This window comes from Chiloscyllium plagiosum, unplaced genomic scaffold (genome assembly GCF_037043375.1).
Source record: "Chiloscyllium plagiosum isolate Xiang-an unplaced genomic scaffold, Cpla_swu_hap1 HiC_scaffold_234, whole genome shotgun sequence".
NCBI classification, from domain to species: Eukaryota; Metazoa; Chordata; class Chondrichthyes; order Orectolobiformes; family Hemiscylliidae; genus Chiloscyllium; species Chiloscyllium plagiosum.
Window position 1 is genome coordinate 21,560 of NW_028270373.1, and position 18,655 is coordinate 40,214.

An 18,655-nucleotide genomic window follows, 5' to 3' on the forward strand; every position below is an offset into this window, starting at 1 on the left:
TTTCAGACAGGAATGGACAACTGTTGCAGTTCCTCCAGGTGCTCTTTAAATGTTTGTCATTTCTTTCAAAAATGTTCCTTCATTTGTTGTGGCCTGTTTGTGCCGCTGCCATTGTAATTTCCTTGCTTTAGATTTAAGTCCCCAGTCTCAGAATCACTCTGTTCCTCTCCATTTTAATGGAAAGTTCTCTCACTCAGTTCTTCACTCTTCCGCAAGAGGCCTCTTACAGCTACATTGCCAATTATTCCCTTCTCATGAAGAAATTAATATTTTGGAATTAAATTGCCATTGTTCAGCAGAACCATAGCCACGTTTGGAAGGTTGTGTGCAGTTCTGGTCTCACTCCTATCAGAAGGATGTTGTGAAACTTGAAAGGCTTCAGAAAAGATTTACAAGGATGTTGCCAGGGTTGGAGGGTTTGAGTGATAGGGAGAGGCCAAACAGACTGGGGCTGTTTCCCCTTGCGCGCTGGAGGCTGAAGTTGATAAAATCATGAGAGGCATGGATGGGGTAAACAGTCAAGGTCTTTTCCTTGAGATGGGATACTCCAGAATGTAAGGGTAATAGGTTCATGGTGGGCAGGTGGGGTGGGGAAGGGAAGGTTTAAAAGGGACGAAAGGGGCAACGTTTTCATTCAGAAGGCGGTGTGTGTAAGGAATGAGCTGCCAGAGGAAATGGTGGAGGCTGGTGCAATCACAACATTTAAAAGGTATCCGGATGGGTATATGAACAGGAAGGGGTTAAAGGAAAATGGGCCAAGTGCTGGCAAACGGGCCTAGATTGTTTCTGGATACCTGATCGGCATGTTAACTTTCTCTCTGGTGTCGGTGTCAATACCTTGATGTCTCCTTTTCTCCCCCTTCCTGGGGATGTTAACCATTTCGTGTCTCATTGTTCGTCAAGAAGCTGCATTGCAGGTTCACCCTGAATTGACACAGTATTTGTTTCCCAAAATCAGACCTGTTCAGTCTCAGCAGTATTCCAATATTGGGAAAGATATCAACTTTGAGGTGGAGTTATCCAAAATTCAGAGAGATGTCAGACTTGACATTTTTGCTTTTCTGCCCCTGTAAGATCCTGAATCAGCACCTTCAGGAGAATTAGCGCAGAGTGAGAACAGAGGGGGAGAGAGAGAGAGAGTGGGATGATGCTTTCAATTTTGTGGAGTAACAAAAGAAAAAAACGTTTTGCAGAAAGTAGAGTTGCTTGTTCTGAATTTCTACCCTGCACTGACAGTGATGATTTTTGTAATCTCTTTTTACAGATTATTTGAAGATCTGAATTTGGAAGTTTCAAAATCAACAGATGAAGGGCTTATGCTTGAAACATCGACTCTCCTGCTCCTCGGATGCTGCCTGACCTGCTGCACTTTTCCAGCGCCGCACTTTTCGACACTGAGTGTCCAGTGTCTGCAGTCCTCACTTTGATGTCAATGTCGGACAGTCCATCAATCCATTGGGAACGCAACAATGTTCAACTGTGATTCTGTGAGAAGGAGCAAAGCTTTTTGGTTCCTGTTTCTGTATGTTTTCAGAATCAGTGGGACTGGATGAGAGACCGTACTGTTGCAGTGCACTGAGTGTGGAGCCAGAAATAGTTATTCAGCCTGGAAAGAGGGATTCATGGCAGGGAGGGGCTCCACACATTTTTGTGCGTAGTTTTGGCCATGGAAAAACCTGAGGGATCCTGCTCCGTAGAGAAACCATGTAAGTGTGGTGACTGTGGGAAAAGTTTCCATTTCCCGTCTGCCCTGGAGACTCATCGGCGCACTCACACTGGAGAGAGGCCGTTCCCCTGCACAGAGTGCGGTAAGGCCTTCAGCAATTCCTCAGCCCTGCTGAGGCATCAGCGGGGCCACACTGGGGAGAGACCCTTCAGCTGCCCTGAGTGTGGGAAGTTATTTAGCAATTCCTCCGCCCTGCTGAGGCACCAGCGGATCCACACGGGGGAGAGGCCCTACAGCTGCCCCGAGTGCGGGAAGGCCTTCAGTAATTCCTCTGACAGACTGAAGCACCAGCGGGTCCACACGGGGGAGAAGCCCTTCAGCTGTCCCAAATGCGGGAAGGGCTTTACCCAGGCCTCCAGTCTGCTGACCCACCGGCAGGTCCACACCGGGGAGAGGCCGTTCCTTTGCACCGAGTGCAGGAAGGCCTTCAGCAATTCCTCAGCCCTGCTGAGGCATCAGCGGGGCCACACTGGGGAGAGACCCTTCAGCTGCCCTGAGTGTGGGAAGTTATTTAGCAATTCCTCCGCCCTGCTGAGGCACCAGCGGATCCACACGGGGGAGAGGCCCTACAGCTGCCCCGAGTGCGGGAAGGGCTTTTCCCATGCCTCCACCTTGCTGACCCACCGGCGGATCCACACCGGGGAGAGGCCCTTCACCTGCCCCGAGTGCGGGAAAGCCTTCAGCAATTCATCCGACAGACTGAAGCACCAGCGGCTCCACACGGGGGAGAGACCCTTCAGCTGCCCTGAGTGTGGGAAGGGCTTTACACAGGCCTCCACCCTGCTGGCCCACCAGCGGGTCCACACTGGGGAGTGGCCATTCACCTGCTCTCAGTGTGGGAAGGGATTCACCCGCTCTTCCCATCTGCAGAGGCACCAGCGAGTTCACATGCCATGGCAGGGGGATTGAAGGAGCAATGGCAGAGTCCCATTATCGACTGGACCCCTGGGTTTGAATCCCGTCGTGGCAGATGGTGGAATTGGAATTCGGTCAGAAGTCTGGAGTTCGGAATCTAACGATGAAACCATTGTTGGGGGCGTGAGATCCCCCATCTGAATCACTCATGCCCTTTTTAGGAAAGGAAACTGCCTTTGCAGGAAAGGATTCACTCAGTTGTCCCAGCTGCATCCTTTACCCGGGTGGCCTACATGTGACTCCAGACCCAGAGCAGTGTGGTTGACTCCCCCACCTGCAGAAATGAACAGGGAGAAACTCACTTGGATACAGGGTCTGGGTTGAAATTGCTGAGTGAGGCAATACTTCCTACGGGTTAAGGCTGTACCAAGGATCCAATTACAAAGGGATAACTTGGTGCTGACTAATAGTAAAGAAAGTGGGGGGTGGGGAGACTGTGTACTCTTTGACCTTGAGCTGTTTTTAAAAAAATAAGCTACTTTTTCTACGCCTTTTTGCTGGGGAAATCTGAAGCTGTAATAAAGTTGGGTCTTGATAAAGGTTACCTGAACTTACTGCCGGGCTGAGACTTTCATTGAAAGCTTTGAGCTCCAAGGGGTTTTTGTTTTAAAGCTGCTCATTTCTTTCAGCCTCCTGCGCTGAGTTTCCAATGGCATGTATCAGATGGAGCAGTGAATGAGTAGCTAGTATCATTAAAAATTGTAAAGTTTTCATGAGTGCAGGTATTGCGTCATTTCATCAGCATTGTAAGGTTTACTGGCAGCACCGGGAGGTGTGGGCTGCCTTCACTAGAAATGATGTGGAGGAGCCAGAGATGGACTGGGTTGGATCAAGTTAAAAAAAATCACACATCAGGTTATAGTGCTTTATTTGGAACCACTAGCTTTCGGAGCGCTGCTCCGTCATCAGGAAGCTGTGGAACAGGATCATAAGGCAGAATTTATAGCAAAAGATCACAGTATAGTGCAACTGATCGGATATATTGAACAAACCTAGATTGTTGTGAAGTCTTTTGTCTTTTAGAATAGGTTGCAAATTTTAGTTCATTAATGTGTAAATCCCAGAAAGTCTTTGAAGTCAGATTCTCGAGATGACTTAAGGTTTTATATAAATAGGTTTCATCTCAGTTCAGACAATAATGAAATGTGTGAGGTTTGAGTCTGTCTGTATCCCAATCTTGGTTCTATTTCCAAAGTAGGAATTTACAAATATTACATGTATCAACTGCCTGCAGGTTGTTTGCTTTTTGATCAAAATTGAATGTATCTGCAAATGCAAATTCACCCCATAGACCTGTGTGTGCATGAGAGAGTGTGTGTGCATGAGAGCGCGTGTGTCTGTTTGCGTGTGTGCATGCTTGAAGGGTGAGTGTGATGGAGGAGAAGGCTGTGAGAGGGTGTGAGTGTCTCAGAGAGAGCATGTGTATGAGAGAGGTATGGATAAAAGCGAGGGGTTGCATTTTGCTAAAACAAGGAAGGGCAGGATTTGTATAGTTAATGATAGGGCCCTGGGTTGCGTTGTAGAACAGAGACATGGTGGGTTACAGGTACATTGTTCTATGAAAGTTGCATCATTGGTAGACAGGGTGGTTAAGAGGCGTTCAGTACACTTGCCTTCATTGTTCACAGCGTTGTGTATAGGAGTTGGGACATCATGTTGGTAAGACCACTTTCAGAGTACTGAGTACAGTTCTTTTTGCCCTGTTATAGCATGTCAGAGAAATTTGCCCAATAAGTTAGAGATCACAAAGCACAATTCAAAGTGAAATTGACAAACACTTTATTACAAGCAATGTCACTGGAAGAGAAACTGACTAGGCTGACACAGAATTGACAGTCTGTACAGGTAGATCAGAATTTCTCTTCTAAGAGCTGAGGATGAGACCAGTTTTTATAATAATGCTGTACAATAAGGCTGATTAAGAAATGGGGAATATACAATGTATCTGGGAATGGAGTAATCTAGTTACAAGGATGCTAATTGGAAAACAGTTATTGGATGAATGTCCTGTTCCTTCACACAGTGTAACATCCTGACTATCGATGGTTCCATTCCTCTTCACAGGTCGGTGTTAACTTCTCCTCTGAAGTGGTGAGGTGCTTCCATTTCTTGTTCTGGAAGCAAGTCCTTGCTGGTGCCTCTCTGTCTGACCTGCTCTTTGTGTGGCTTTGGTATTGTTGGGTTGTGAAACTGCCCTTGGGGCTTTGAGATACCTTTGGTGCTCTGTCATTCTAGTGAGGTTGAAGTGCATTCCTTTGTCCGTGTGTGCTGTCAGGTTTGGCTTGCGAGCCTGCATGGGCATTCTGGGTATTTTAGGTACAGTTTGGCCAATTTTGCTTTTGTGGGTTGGCAGAGTGGCAGATCTTTTTCCACAACTTCCCCTCCCTTTTCTTTTTGTTTTGCTCAGGGGAGGGACGAGAAGGGGCAATGTAGCCGGAGCCAGGGGAATTGTCGGGTGGGGGTCTCGGTATCAGACAGATAGCTCTCTGTGTCCGAGTCTGGTCCAGGAGAGGCTATTTTAGGGGCAGCGATGTTCTCCCAGTGGATCTGTGCTCGCTGAGTGGTGAGGGGGCCAGAGGGTAACAGAATTGTACATAGGTGTGAACAGCACAGTCGGATAGCCATGGCTAGCACTCTAAGCCTGGCAATGATTGTGATGAGGGCTATCAGTCCCTGCAGTCAGGCTCTGCGCGTGCCCTCTTTCACAGCGAGTAGGTAGTCCAGGGCTATCGTGTTCTGCAGAGTCACAGTACAGATGGCAACAGCCTCCACATTCAGCTGGGCGAATGCGTCTGCTGTGGAGTTTGCCACCTCCTGTACTGTGACAGCGAGTTTGTGGGATTCTACCTGTAACTGTAAGGGTGCAGAGTGGGGTGACATCAGGTAGAGAGCTGCTTCAATGGCAGCGAGGGCTCGTCTACTGCCTGGCATGGGCTTTGGGAAAGGAGGGGACTGGGAGTGAAAAATTAATGGTACCGCATACCCAACATTGTAGCTCCCTGTCCAGGACAGCAGTAGGCTTTGTGGCCACAGATAAAATAGGTGCCATTGTCGGTCTGGAGATGGAGTGTCTGGGTCCCTGTCCAACTGGTGAGGAAGGTGGTATTCTGGGTGATCCTGTTGAGGACCTGTCGGTTTAAAATGCTGCCTTCTGCAGCGGATCGGCGTGCTGCGGGAGTTAGGAGCAGGGAGTCAGTGCACCAGCTCCAGTCAGCCTCCCATCCAGATGGCTGTGTGTGTTTCAAACAGATGGAACCTGCAGGTGGCCCGTGTGTGTTAGTGTCAGCAATGGTCAGGGCTAAGGGCTCATGGGAGAGGTTGTAGGCCGGGTAAAAGCACCCTTTATATTTTTCCAGGTGGTAACCTGCAGACCTCCAGCGGACTGGACTGTTGCCCCCATATTTGGTCATTGATGGTGGTATTTTGAGTGTGGTAACTTCAGGGGACCTGTCTGGCTCCAGGCACCATTCCACCATGACAGAGATATTTAACGGGATTGAGGCTAAGGAAATACCCCCCGTGAGAGTGGACAGGGACCTAGTGCAGACCCAGCAGCGGGTCTGATTAAATAGCATACCCATGAGCCATTTTGAGGAAGGTGTTGGCCTGCAAATCACAGTGGATTATGAAATGTGCTGCCCCTTGGGTCTGTTTACCAGCAAGCCACAGTGTGATGGTCAGACAGATCAGATGGTGATGGCTGCCGCGAGCAGCTGGATTCATCCTCTGTGTTCGGAGTGGTGCCTTCCTCTGTGTGGTCCCTGTTCAGAGGTTGTGGAGCCCTCTTGCAGCGGGTGGTATGTGTCCATTCGGGCCATCCTTCCGGTTTCACAGCAGTCCGAGTTGTCATCAGGATCAGGTACAGACCTTTCCACCGAGGGGAGAGAGAATCTTTTTCTAGTGATTTGATCATGACATAGTCCCCAGATTAGAACAGATGAATGGGCAATGATTGGGGTGGAGAAGGGCTTATGCCCGAAACGTAGATTCTCCTGTTCCCTGGATGCTGCCTGACCTGCTGCGCTTTTCCAGCAACACATTTTCGGCTCTGATCTCCAGCATCTGCAGACCTCACTTTCTCCTCAATGATTGGGGTGTGGGCAATGCAGCCCTGACCTGGTTGTGTGAGCACTAATGCTCCTGCTTAGGGCCTGGACATACTCTAGTGGGGCCTGAAGAAGGGCCTGTGCCCGAAACGTCGAATCTCCTGTTCCCTGGATGCTGCCTGACCTGCTGTGCTGTTCCAGCAATAAAGTTTCAACCTCTTGTGTCAGAAGCAGGGTTGTGTCTGTGGTGAGTGTCAGGGGTCTGGTGGCAGTGGGCATAGGCTGCCCCATAAGTACTTGAAAAGGGGTGAGCACAGCTGTTCAGTTTGGCTGCGCATGTGTAGCATAGAGGGCAAGTGGCAAGGTGTCTGACCAGGTCAGTCCTGTTTTCTGGGTGGTTTTAGTCAGTGTGGTCTTCAGGATGCCATTCATCTGCTCGACCATGCCTGACAACGGGTTGGTTGGGGATGGGGTGTCGCTGTGGTATCCCTTGTGCCTCGCTAATGCCGGTCACGAGCTAAGCCGTGAGTGAGTCCCCCTCTCCGTCTTTATGCCACTGGGAACTCCAAATCTGGGGATGACATCCTTTAGGAGGCATTTTACTATACATGCATCATCCTTTCTTATGGGAAATGCTTCGACCCATTTGGAGAACATGTCTCTGATGACCACGATGTACTTGTAACCCTGTTTTTGGGGCATGTGTGTGAAGTCAATCTGTAAGAGGCTGAAAGGCCCCTCAGGAACTGGCAGGTACTTGGCAACTGGCTTCCCTGCATTGTTCTGCAGGCAGATGAGGCACTGTGACAGCAGGTCTTGGGCAACGGCAGTGAATCCTGGTGCATACCAGGACTGCATTACAGTGTGTATAATGCCCCTCTTGCCTGTATGGCCAATGCTGTGGGCTGCTAGGGCCAGTGTGTGTAGGTTGAAACTTTATTGCTGGAACAGCACAGCAGGTCAGGCAGCATCCAGGGAACAGGAGATTCGACGTTTCGGGCACAGGCCCTTCTTCAGGAATGAGCAGAGAGTGTTCAGCAGGAGAAGATAAAAGGTAGGGAGGAGGGACTTGGAGGAGGGGTGTTGGAAATGTGATAGGTGGAAAGAGGTCAAGGTGAGGGTGATAGGTCGGAGTAGGATGGAGGCGGAGAGGTCAAGAAGAAGACTGCAGGTCAGGAAGGCGGTGCCAGGCTGGAGGGATCCGGCTGAGACAAGGTGGGGGGAGGGGGGATGAAGAAACTGGTGAAGTCCAAGTTCATCCCCTGCGGTTGGAGGGTTCCACCCGGATCCCTCCAGCCCGGCACCGCCTTCCTGACCTGCAGTCTTCTTCTTGACCTCTCCGCCTCCATCCTACTCCGACCTATCACCCTCACCTTGACCTCTTTCCACCTATCACATTTCCAACGCCCCTCCTCCAAGTCCCTCCTCCCTACCTTTTATCTTCTCCTGCTGAACACTCTCTGCTCATTCCTGAAGAAGGGCCTGTGCCCGAAACGTCGAATCACCTGTTCCCTGGATGCTGCCTGACCTGCTGTGCTGTTCCAGCAATAAAGTTTCAACTTTGATCTCCAGCATCTGCAGACCTCACTTTCTCCCAGTGTGTGTAGGTGGGCACTTGGGCAAATGATGCGGCCATCAGGGTGTATTAGCAGGTTGAGGGAAGGAGATTGTGTGGCCCCAATGCAGGCCCAACTGTCCTTTTCCTGCTGTGGAGCAGTTTCTTGGGTAGCTTGCACAGCCTCCATGGGGTCAGGGAATACTGGGGCCTGTGCTATTCTGGGAGCCTGCAGGATGTAGATGGTGGGGTGCAGTGCAACTTCCGGGCTGCTGTGTCAGCTGAGGCTTTCCCGAGGGTGACCGGGTCAGTGGCTGAGATATGGGCACAGCATTTGATAATTGCTAGGGCTGAGGGTAACAGGGCTGCTTCCAGGAGATCAGAAATTAGCGTAGCGTGTTGTAGTGGCCTCCCTGCTGACGTGACGAAGCCTCTCTGTTTCCAGAATGTGCCAAAATCGTGGATGACTCCGGCATATCTGGAGTCAGGATAAATGTTTGCTGTGTGTCCTTTAGCAATGACACAAGCCCTAGTGAGTGCAAACAGCTCTGCAGCTTGTGCAGATGTGCCATTTGGCAGTGCAGCTGACTCTAGAACTGTGAAAGGAGTGCAGAGGGTACATCCTGCCAGTGTGCAGTGGTCTGAGGGCCTGAAGGATGAGCCATATGTGTAGAATATGAGGTCAGAGTTGTCTAGAGGTGTTTCAGAGAGGTCAGGGCATGGGGCAACGACCTGCTGGACAAGGTCTAAACAGTTGTGTTCATCCGTAATAGTGGTCAGAGTGAGTGGAAGCAGGTTGGTGGGGTTCAGGGCAGGGGCACGTTGTAGGGACAGGATGGCTTTGGATAGTAAAGCAACCTCATATCCAATTCTCTGGGTGGCAGTGAAATGTTGCTGCTGGAAATGGAGTAATCTAGTTACAATGATGCTAATCGGAAAACAGTTATCAGAGGAATGTCCTAATTCTCTACACAAAGCAACATTCTGACAGTATCGATGGATCAGGAGCTTCCATTCCTCTTCGCAGGTAGGTGCTAATGTCTCCTCTGAAGCGGTGAGGTGCTTCCATTGTCCTGTCCTGGGAGCAATGCTCTTGCTGGTGCCTCTCTGTCTGACCTGTCCTTTGTGTGGGTTTGGTATTGCTGGGTTGTGAAACTGCCCTCAGGGCTTTGGGATAGCTGTGGTACTCTGTCATTGTTAGTGGGTGCTTGAGGTGTACAGGTATTCCCTTGTCTGCAAGTGCTGTCTAGTTTCGCTTGTCAGCCTGCTTGGTCCCTGCTAAGATATTCTGGGTGTTTTGGTACAGTTTGGCCAATTTTGCTTTTGTGGGCCTATTGTGGGTTGCCAGGGTGGCAGATCTTTTCCCACATACAATTACCAGGAATACTTGGAATCCTGAGAAGGATTCAAGTGAATCCTAGAGAGATGTTGCATCCCTTGGACTATTCCCAGAAAGTGAATAAACGATCAAGACTCCAGTTATTTGGTAATTTTTATTTGTTTAAAAATGTGAATACTTAATGAAGAGTTCTCCCAGTTAATCATTGGGTATTCAAATTTCTCTTCAGAATTAAAGATCATAACAAAACTGGGTGTCATTGTGGGATGTTGAATCTGTAGTATGTGCTTGGTAAAATTTGGATGAACAATATTTCAAAGTGAATTTTATCATGTTAAGTACCAAGACTTTCTGGAGAGGAAAGATTTGCCCTTGTGTGTTTTGCAACACTTAATCAAGGTCAGTTCAATAGAATACGCAGACAAGTTGATGCTCGAGTTGAGAGCTGTGGCAAAATATCAGAAATAATGCAGGCAGTAGCACGGCAATTAGGGTTAGAAAGTTAGCTAAAAGAATTATAAAAACAGGTTGGAAAGTTTTGTCAGCTTTTCTTAAAAAAAGTTAACAAAATGAGTCTGGGGATTCAGTAACGGAGGATAAAGAGATGGCACATGAATTGAAAAGAGTTTGAATCTGACTTCACTAGAGAGGATACAAATAACACCCTGGAACTAGCTGTAAATCAGGAATTGAAAGGGAGGGAGGAACTGAAAAAAAATTACAATCACCAAGGAATTCGTACTGAGTAAACTGTTGGAACTACGAGCTGATAAGTCCCGGGTATTTGAAGGAATTCATCCTAGACTGTTAAAGAGAAATTAGCGAGTGAAATAAGACCATAAGACATAGGAGTGGAAGTAAGGCCATTCGGCCCATCGAGTCCACTCCGCCATTCAATCATGGCTGATGGGCATTTCAACTCTACTTACCCGCATTCTCCCCGTAATAGTTAATGTATTGGTTTTAATTTTCCAAACCTCATTAGTTTCAGGGATGGTTTCTTTAGATTGGAAAACTCCTTTCTTCAAAAAGGGAGACCGAGAACAGGAAACTGCAGACCATTTAACTTAACATGTGTAATGGGGAAAATGTTCAAAGCTATTATCAAAGATATTATGACAGGGCACTTGTATAAGTTCAAAGTAATCAGGCAGCGTGAATGTGTTTTTGTCAATGGGAAATAATGTAATAATTTTTTGAAGAACGGCCTCTCCACACTGCGACTGAGCTGATGAATCTCCAGTGCCCACAGGGAATGGAATCCCTTCCCTCAGTCCCCACATTTCCACAACTTCTCCGCAGTTCTGGTGACTTTTTGGCTCTGTGTTTCCGATAAACAATTGAAAGTGTGATCACACTCCGGAAACGTGTACAGTCACTCCCTCCTGCGAATAGTGTCATGTTTCTTCAGTGTGTGTAACTGGTTAAAGCGCTGCCCATAGTCAGCACACGGGGAGACTCTCTCAACAAGGGTAAAAGACACACAAAGGTTGAGCAGCGAGACAAAATGCAAAAGCAATAAAATGTCGAACCACGGGGAAAACATATTGTGGCTCGACCCCTTTTTTTCCCATTGGCATTTGGACACTTAAAATCTGCCAGTAACACCAGCATCCCGATAGAGCATACAGCGCATGTTTGCCGGTGTCAGCAACGCCATGCGCATGCTCGCCGGGTGTCAGCAAAACACTGGGCATGCTCATCGCAGTCCGCACAAAAAGGCGCGCGATCTTCTTTTGATTGACCAATAGGAAGTACAGGAGGACCGGAAGGAGTCTAGTCCTCCTGCCAATCAGAGCCACTCCATTGTCTGAATGCGGAAGTTGGACCCTGAGTTTCTGAAGCTGCTGCTACTGCTCCTGTTTCTCTGAATGAAGATTGAGCTTCACCCCAGACTGCAATCTCCTTCCACTGTCCAACATCTGTGAGTACGGCACTCTCTTTTCTCACCACCTTTTCCAATTCTTTATTTTCATTCAGGGCTTCAGTTGTTGACTTGCAGCAACTGAAAGGAAAGGGAGTGAATCGGGGTGGACAGACTCTGGAAACGTTGCTCCACGTCTGTGTCGCAATTGGCAAAATAGACAGGCAGGAGGCTGGAAGAACAAACCAGGTAGCATCAGGAGGTGGAGAAGTCGACGTTTCAGGGGTAACCCTTCTTCAGGATTGGGGATGGGTGCAGATAAAGAGTGTCCTTGGGGCAGGGTGGTGAATTGGGGATAGGTGAAAGGTCTGACCTGGTTGGTGACTGGGAGGAATAAATCTGGTTCATGACAGTGATGAGTGGAAATGAGGGGGAGAAGCTGAGAAGGGAGTCGTGGGGGGTGGGTGGGGGGAATAGGAAGTGAGGTTATTTGAGACTGGAGAACTCTATGTTGAGTCCTCTAGGCTATAGGCTGCCGAGGCGGAAGATGTGGTGTTGTTCCTCCAATTTACTATTTGGTTCATTGTGGCAATGGAGAAAGATAGTCTTTTCAGAAAGGGAGTGGGAAGGGGAATTAAAGTGGGCAGTGACTGTGGACCCGCCTGCGACGTTCAGCAAACCGTTCCCAAGTTTATGCTCAGTCTCCACAATGTAGAGAAGACCACAATTGGAAAACATGAGAAAAAGAGTACAACAATATGAAGTTGTGAAAAAGAGCAGAAAGGAAGTGTATTATTTAAATGGTGATATACTGAGATGTGGAGAAAGTGAGATCTGCAGATATTGGTGATTAGAGTCAGTAAGTGTGGCGCTGGAAAAGCACAGCAGGTCAGACAGCATCTGAGGGGCAGGACAGTCGATGTTTCAGGCACAAGGGAATAGGGAATGATATGTGGATATAGAAAGGGGGTTCAGTGTCCTTCCACACCAGTCACTGCCAGTTGTTAGACAGGTGCAGCAAGCAATCAGCAAGGCAAGTGGTATATTAACAAGAGGAATTGTGTTCAGAATTGTGGATGCCTTCCTGCAGTTAGGGGTCATTGAATATATTCAAGGCTGAGTTCATCTGAGTTTTGAGCAACAATAAAGTGGATGTTTATGGGAGAAAGCAAGAAAATGTTTTTAAGACAAGTACAGAACAGTTACAGAGTCATACAGCAAAGAAACAGACCATTCAGTCCAACTAGTCCATGCTGAATATATTCACAAGCTAATCTAGTCCCACCTGCCAGTGTTTGGCCCATATCCCTCCAAACCTTTCCTATTCATGTAATTAACCAAATGTCTTTTGAAAGTAACATCACTTCCTCTGGACATTCATTCCACACATGAACTACTGTATTTAAAAAAAAAAGCTGCCTTAAGTCTTTTCAAAACCTTTCTCCTCTCTCCTTTTCAAAATTTGCTGCCTAATCCTGAAACCCCCACCTGAGGGAAATGACACCTGCCATTCACCTCATGTATACTTCTCACGATTTTATAAACCTCTATGAGGTCACTTCTCAACCTCCTGTGCTCCAGTGAAGAAAGTCCCAGCCTATCCACCGAGATGTCGGAAGATTCATATCCAGTTATGGTCTGTTCAATGCTGGTTCAGGCTCCAAAGACCAAATGACCAACTCCTGCTCCCAATTCTCACGCTCTGTGTCCAAAGTTAAAAATAAAAAACACAGGATTATGGTCCAACAGGTTTATTTGGAAGCACTAGCTTTCAGACTGCTGCTCCTTCATCAGTGGTTGTGAAGAATAAGATTGTAAGACACTGAATTTATAGCAAAAGTTTACAGTGGGATGTAACTGAAATTATATATTGAAAAAGACCTGGGTTATTGTTAAGTCTCTCATCTTTTAGAATAACCATGTTGGTTTTAGTTCTTTCATATGTAAATAGCAAAACCTTTTTTAAAAGTTACATTCCCAATTGGTATCATGTTGTCTCAAATAACGTATTGAAGGTGTGAGTTTCCCTGTTTGAGGCTGTCTGTACCACAACGGTTAGACTGATTCTAATCTTAAAAAATGGATTAACAGAATCTTACTTGGATTCATGCAGTTTGTGTCCAGGACAGCAAGAGACCATCAGATATAGGAACAGCAATTAGGCCATTCAGCCCATTGGGTTTGCTCATACCATTCAATCGTGGCTGTTAAGTTTCTTATCCACATTCTCCTGCTTTTTCCCCGTAACCCTCGATCCCCTTGATACTCAAGAACCTATCTATCTCAGTCTTAAATATCCTCAGTGACCTGGCCTCCACAGCCTTCTGTGGCAGTTAATTCCTTAGAGTCATTACTCTCTGGCTGAAGATGTTTCTCCTTATCACCAATGTAAAGGTCTTCCCTTTACTCTAAGACTGTGCCTCGAGCCCTAGTCTCTCCTCCCAATGGAAAGATCTTCCCAACATCCACTCTGTCCAGGCCGTTCAGTATTCTGTATGTTTCAATTAGATCTCCCCTGAGTGTGGGCCTGTTAAACAGCATGAACCAGACCCTTCAGGATGAGATACAGCAGGGATTAGGTTCTACAAAGTGAGAAGGGAGGGAGAGTGTGTGGGATGGAGATTTTCAGCTTCTCGAGAATGAGAGGAAGCAGAATTCACTATAAATTAGAATTGATCGGATGGACCAATGGGCCAAGGAGTGGCAGATGGAGTTTAATTTAGAGAAATGTGAGGTTTTGCATTTTGGTCAAGCAATCCAGGCAGGACTGGCACAGTGAAGGGGAGTGTTGCAGAGCAAAGAGACCTTGGAGTGCAGGTTCATAGCTCCTTGAATGTGGAGTTGCAGGTAGACAGGATAGTGGTGGTGGTGTTTGGTCTGCTTTCCTTTATTGGTCAGCGTATTGAGTATAGGCGTTGGTAGGTCATGTTGTGGCTGTACATTGGTAAGGCGACTTTTGGAATAGTGCGTCCAGTTCTGGTCTCCCTGCTTTCGGAAAGAACTTGTGAAACTTTGAGAGGGGTTGGAAAAGATTTGCGAGGATGTTGCTAGACTTGGAGGGTTTGGACTACAGGAAAAGGCTGAGTAGACCCAGGATATTTTCGCTGGAGCATCAGAGGCTGAGGGGCAACCATATAGAGGTTTATAACTGGCATGGATAGGGTGAATATCCAAGGTCTTTTCCCCAAGGTAGGAGAGTCCAAAACTAGAGGGCATATGTTTGAGGTGAGAGGGGAATGATTTAAAAGGGCCCTGAGGGGCAACTTTTTCACGCAGAGGGTTGTGCACGTATGGAACGAGCTGCCAGAGGAAGTGGTGAGGCTGGTACAATTATCTTTAAAATGCATCTGGCTGGGTACATGAATAGGAATGGTTTCGAACCATAAGAGCCACATGCTGGCAAATGGGACTAGATTAATTTTGGGTATCTGTTTGGCACAGACGAGTTTGACCAAAGGGTCTGTTTTCGTGCTGTATGACTAATTGTCTTCGGTGAAAGCAGAAGTGTGGTTGTGAAGACTGGACTTTCAGAGCAACTTTCAAAGATGTTTTGCCCTTACTGGGAGCAGAAGAAGTCACAATGAAATATTTGATTTGTGAGAGAGCAACTGAGTGAGTGTGGACATTTGGGATTTTGGTGGAAAGTGGGAATTCATTGCCCTGTGGGGATCAAGCCCTCCCTATCCAGTCATTTCATCTGGTGGATGAGACTCGGCAGTTCATGGAGGCAGTCAATCCAGATAATATTTTATAAATTCCTGCTTTGGAAATAGAAACAGTCTGAGTCAAGACTGAGATACAGGCAAACTCTGACCTCATACCTTTAATGCATTGTCTGAGCTGAGATGCCACCTTGTGTTGTAAAGCCTTATGTTATCTTCAGAGGGTGCCTTACAGGAAGTTCTGGGATTTACATATTAATGATCCCTGCAATCCATTCTAAAAGATGAAAGACTTAACAATCCAGATTTGTTCAATATATCATTTCCGTGGCAGACCACAAATGTCTTTCCATAAATTCTGTGCCTTATGGTCTTATTCTCCACAATCACCTGATGAAGGAGCAGTGCTCCGAACGCTGGTCCTTCCAAATAAACCTGTTGGACTATAACCCGGGTTTGTGTGATTTTTAACTTTGCCCAGGTTAGGGTGGATTGATCATGCTAACTTACACATAGTGTCCAGGGATGTGCAGGTGAGGGTGGATTGGCCGTGTTAAAGTACCCATTGTGCCCAAGGAGGTGCAAGTTTGTGTGGGTTAGCCATGCTAACTTACACATAGTGTCCAGGGATGTGCAAAGTAGGGTGGATTGGCCAAGGGATATGGGCCAAGTGCTGACAAATGGGACTAAATTGATTTACAATATCTGGTCAGCATAGACGAATTGGACCAATAGGTCTGTTACTGTGCGGTATATCTTAATGACTCTGGCTTTCTACTAAAGTTTGCCACGTCTCTTCTGTTCAGTTTCTCTCTGGTGTCTGTGTTAATACCTTGATGTGTCTGGTTATTCCTCAAGCTGCATTCCTGATTCATCCTGAATTGACACATTTTGTTTTGCTTCCCAAAATCAGACCTGCTCACTCTCAGTATCCCAATGTTGTGAAAGATATTAACTTTCAGGTGGAGTTATCCAATATGTAAGTCTTGACGTTTTTGCTGTTATGATCCTGAATCAGCACCTTCAGGAGAATTACTTAGAGCGGAGTGAGAACAGAGGGGTGAGGGGGAGAGAGAGAGAGAGAGAAGGAAGTTGCTTTCAATTTTGTGGAATAACAAAAGAAAAGAATGCTGCACAGAAAGTAGAATAGCTTGTTCTGAATTTCTACCCTGCACTGACAGCGATGACTTTTGTAATCTCTTTTTCCAGAGTATTTGAAGATCCGAAGACAGAAGTTTCAAAATGAACAGATGAAGGGCTTATGCCCGAAATGTTGACTCTCCTGCTCCTTGGATGCTGCATGACCTGCTGTGCTTTTCCAGCGCCGCACTTTTCAAGACTGACTCTCCCCCATCTGCGGTCCTCACTTTCAAGTCAATATCTGACAGTCTCTCAATCGATTGGGACAGCCACGATTTTTTATTACAATTCTGTGAGAAGGAGCAAAGCTTTTTGGTTCCTATTTCAGTACATTTTCATTATCAGTGGGACTGGATGAGAGACCCTACTGTTGCTGCGCACTGAGTGTGGAGCCTGAAACTCTTATACAGCCTGGAAAGAGGAATTCACAGCAGTGAGGGGCAGTACATGCATTTGCTTGTGGCTGAAGCTTCGGACATGGAGAAACCGTGGAAGTGTGGTAACTGTGGGAAAGGCTTCCGTACTCCGTCTGACCATGAGATTCATCGGCGCATCCACACCGGGGAGAGGCCATTCTCCTGTCCCAAGTGTGGGAAGGGCTTTACCCAGGTCTCTGCCCTGCTTAGGCACCAGCGGATCCACATGGGGGAGAGGCCCTTCTGCTGTCCCGAGTGTGGGAAGACCTTCAGCGATTCCTCCACCCTGCTGAGGCACCAGCGGGTCCACACGAGGGAGACCCCCTTCAGCTGCCCCGAGTGCGGGAAGGCCTTCAGCCGTTCCTCCAATTTGCTGACCCACCAGCAGGTCCACACAGGGGAGAGGCCCTTCTGCTGTCCCGAATGTGGGAAGGCCTTCAGCTATTCCTCCTCCCTGCTGACCCACCGGCGAGTCCATTCGGGGGAGAGGCCCTTCTGCTGTCCCGAGTGCGGGAAGGCCTTCAGCGATTCCTCCTCCCTGCTGACCCACCGGCGAGTCCATTCGGGGGAGAGGCCCTTCTGCTGTCCCGAGTGCGGGAAGGCCTTCAGCGATTCCTCCACCCTGCTGACCCACCGGCGAGTCCACACAGGGGAGAGGCCCTTCAGCTGCCCTGAGTGTGGGAAGGCTTTCACCCGCTCCTCCCACCTCCGGAGCCACCAGCGACTTCACGTGCTATCGCAGGGGGACTGACAAAGCGACTGCCGAGTGCAGTTATCGACTGGACTATTAACCCAGTTCTGGGATCTGTTGGGTTTGAATACCACCGCGGCAGATGGCGGAATTGGAATATGGTCAGAATCTAACGATGAAACCATTTTCTGGGGGAGCGGGGAGAGAGAAAACCCCAGTCTGATTCACTCATGCCCTTTTTCGGGAAGGAAACTGCCATTGTGGGAAAGGATTCACTCAGTCGTCCCAGCTGCATCCTTTACCCGGTTTGGCCTACACGTGACTCCAGACCCACAGCAGTCTGTTTCACTCCACACTGCCCCCGTTCCCGGCCCCAAGGGTTAAGGCTGTACCAAGGATCCAATTACAAAGGGACAACTCTGTGCTGACCGATAGTAAAGAAAGTGAGGTGGGGAGGGGGAGTGTGTGCGCTTTGACCTTGAGCTGTTTAAAAAGCAGCTACTTTCTCTACATCTTTTTGCTGGGGGGGATCTGAAGCTGGAACAAAGCTGGGTCACAATAAAGATTACCTGAACTTACTGCTGGACTCAGACTCTCATTGAAAGCTTTGAGCTCCAGATGGTTTTTTTGTTTTAAAGCTGCTCATTTCTTCCAGCCTCCTGCACTAAGTTTCTAATGTCGTGTATCAGATGGAGCAGTGAATGAGTAGCCAGTATCGTTAGAAATTGTAAATGTTTAAGGAGTACAGGTACTGCATCGTTTCATCAACATTGTAAAGGTTACTGGCTGCACTGGGAGGTGTGGGCTGTGTTCACTCGAAACTCTTATCTTTAAAATTGAGATTAGCTAAAATGATATATTCAGAAACATCATTGAAGTCTAAACGCATTTCAATTTTTTAAAAGAGCTGCTGAAATCTTTCTGAAACTTGCACTGGAATATGTGCAGTTAGGCCACAGCTCAGGACAGGCTGTAAGGGGTGAATGACCTATTCCTCATTTTGTGAAATTGGTTTCCAACTATGTAGACATAGTCATAGAGTTGTAGAGCCTGAAACAAACCCTTCAGTCCATACCTTAAATGAATCTGGTGACCCATTTGCCAGCATTTGGCCTATGTTCATCTGTACCCTTCCTATTCGTATCCCCATCCAGATGCCTTTTAAGTGTTGTAATTGTACCAGCCTCCACCACTTCTGGCAGTTCATTCCATACACGCACCACCCTCTGCGTGAAAATGTTGCCCCTCAGGTCCCTTTCCCCACTCACCTTCAACCTATGCCCCTTTAGTACTAGACTTTG

At 47.6% G+C, this 18,655-nt stretch overlaps 1 protein-coding gene across 6 annotated transcripts; it reads left to right on the plus strand.

Moving 5' to 3' along the window:
- The first annotated feature begins 1,666 nt into the window (after positions 1-1,666).
- On the plus strand, positions 1,667-17,912 carry LOC122543648 (uncharacterized). Of its 6 annotated transcripts, XM_087985762.1 has the most exons (3): positions 1,667-2,616; positions 4,731-4,737; positions 16,731-17,912. In XM_087985762.1, exons 1-3 carry the CDS (start codon positions 1,667-1,669, stop codon positions 17,412-17,414), a joined length of 1,641 nt encoding a protein of 546 aa, XP_087841888.1. In that variant the 3' UTR covers positions 17,415-17,912. The 6 variants fall into 6 exon arrangements, with proteins under 6 accessions (XP_087841888.1, XP_087841890.1, XP_087841889.1 ...); XM_087985764.1 differs by lacking the exon at positions 4,731-4,737 and having other exon boundaries at positions 1,667-2,614; positions 16,806-17,912; XM_087985763.1 differs by lacking the exon at positions 4,731-4,737 and having other exon boundaries at positions 1,667-2,608; positions 16,788-17,912.
- The last annotated feature ends 743 nt before the right edge of the window (positions 17,913-18,655 follow it).

Coding starts and splice junctions, on each gene's coding strand:
- LOC122543648 (XM_087985762.1), top strand. CDS start 1,667: ATGGAAAAACCTGAGGGATCCTGCTCCGTAGAGAAACCATGTAAGTGT.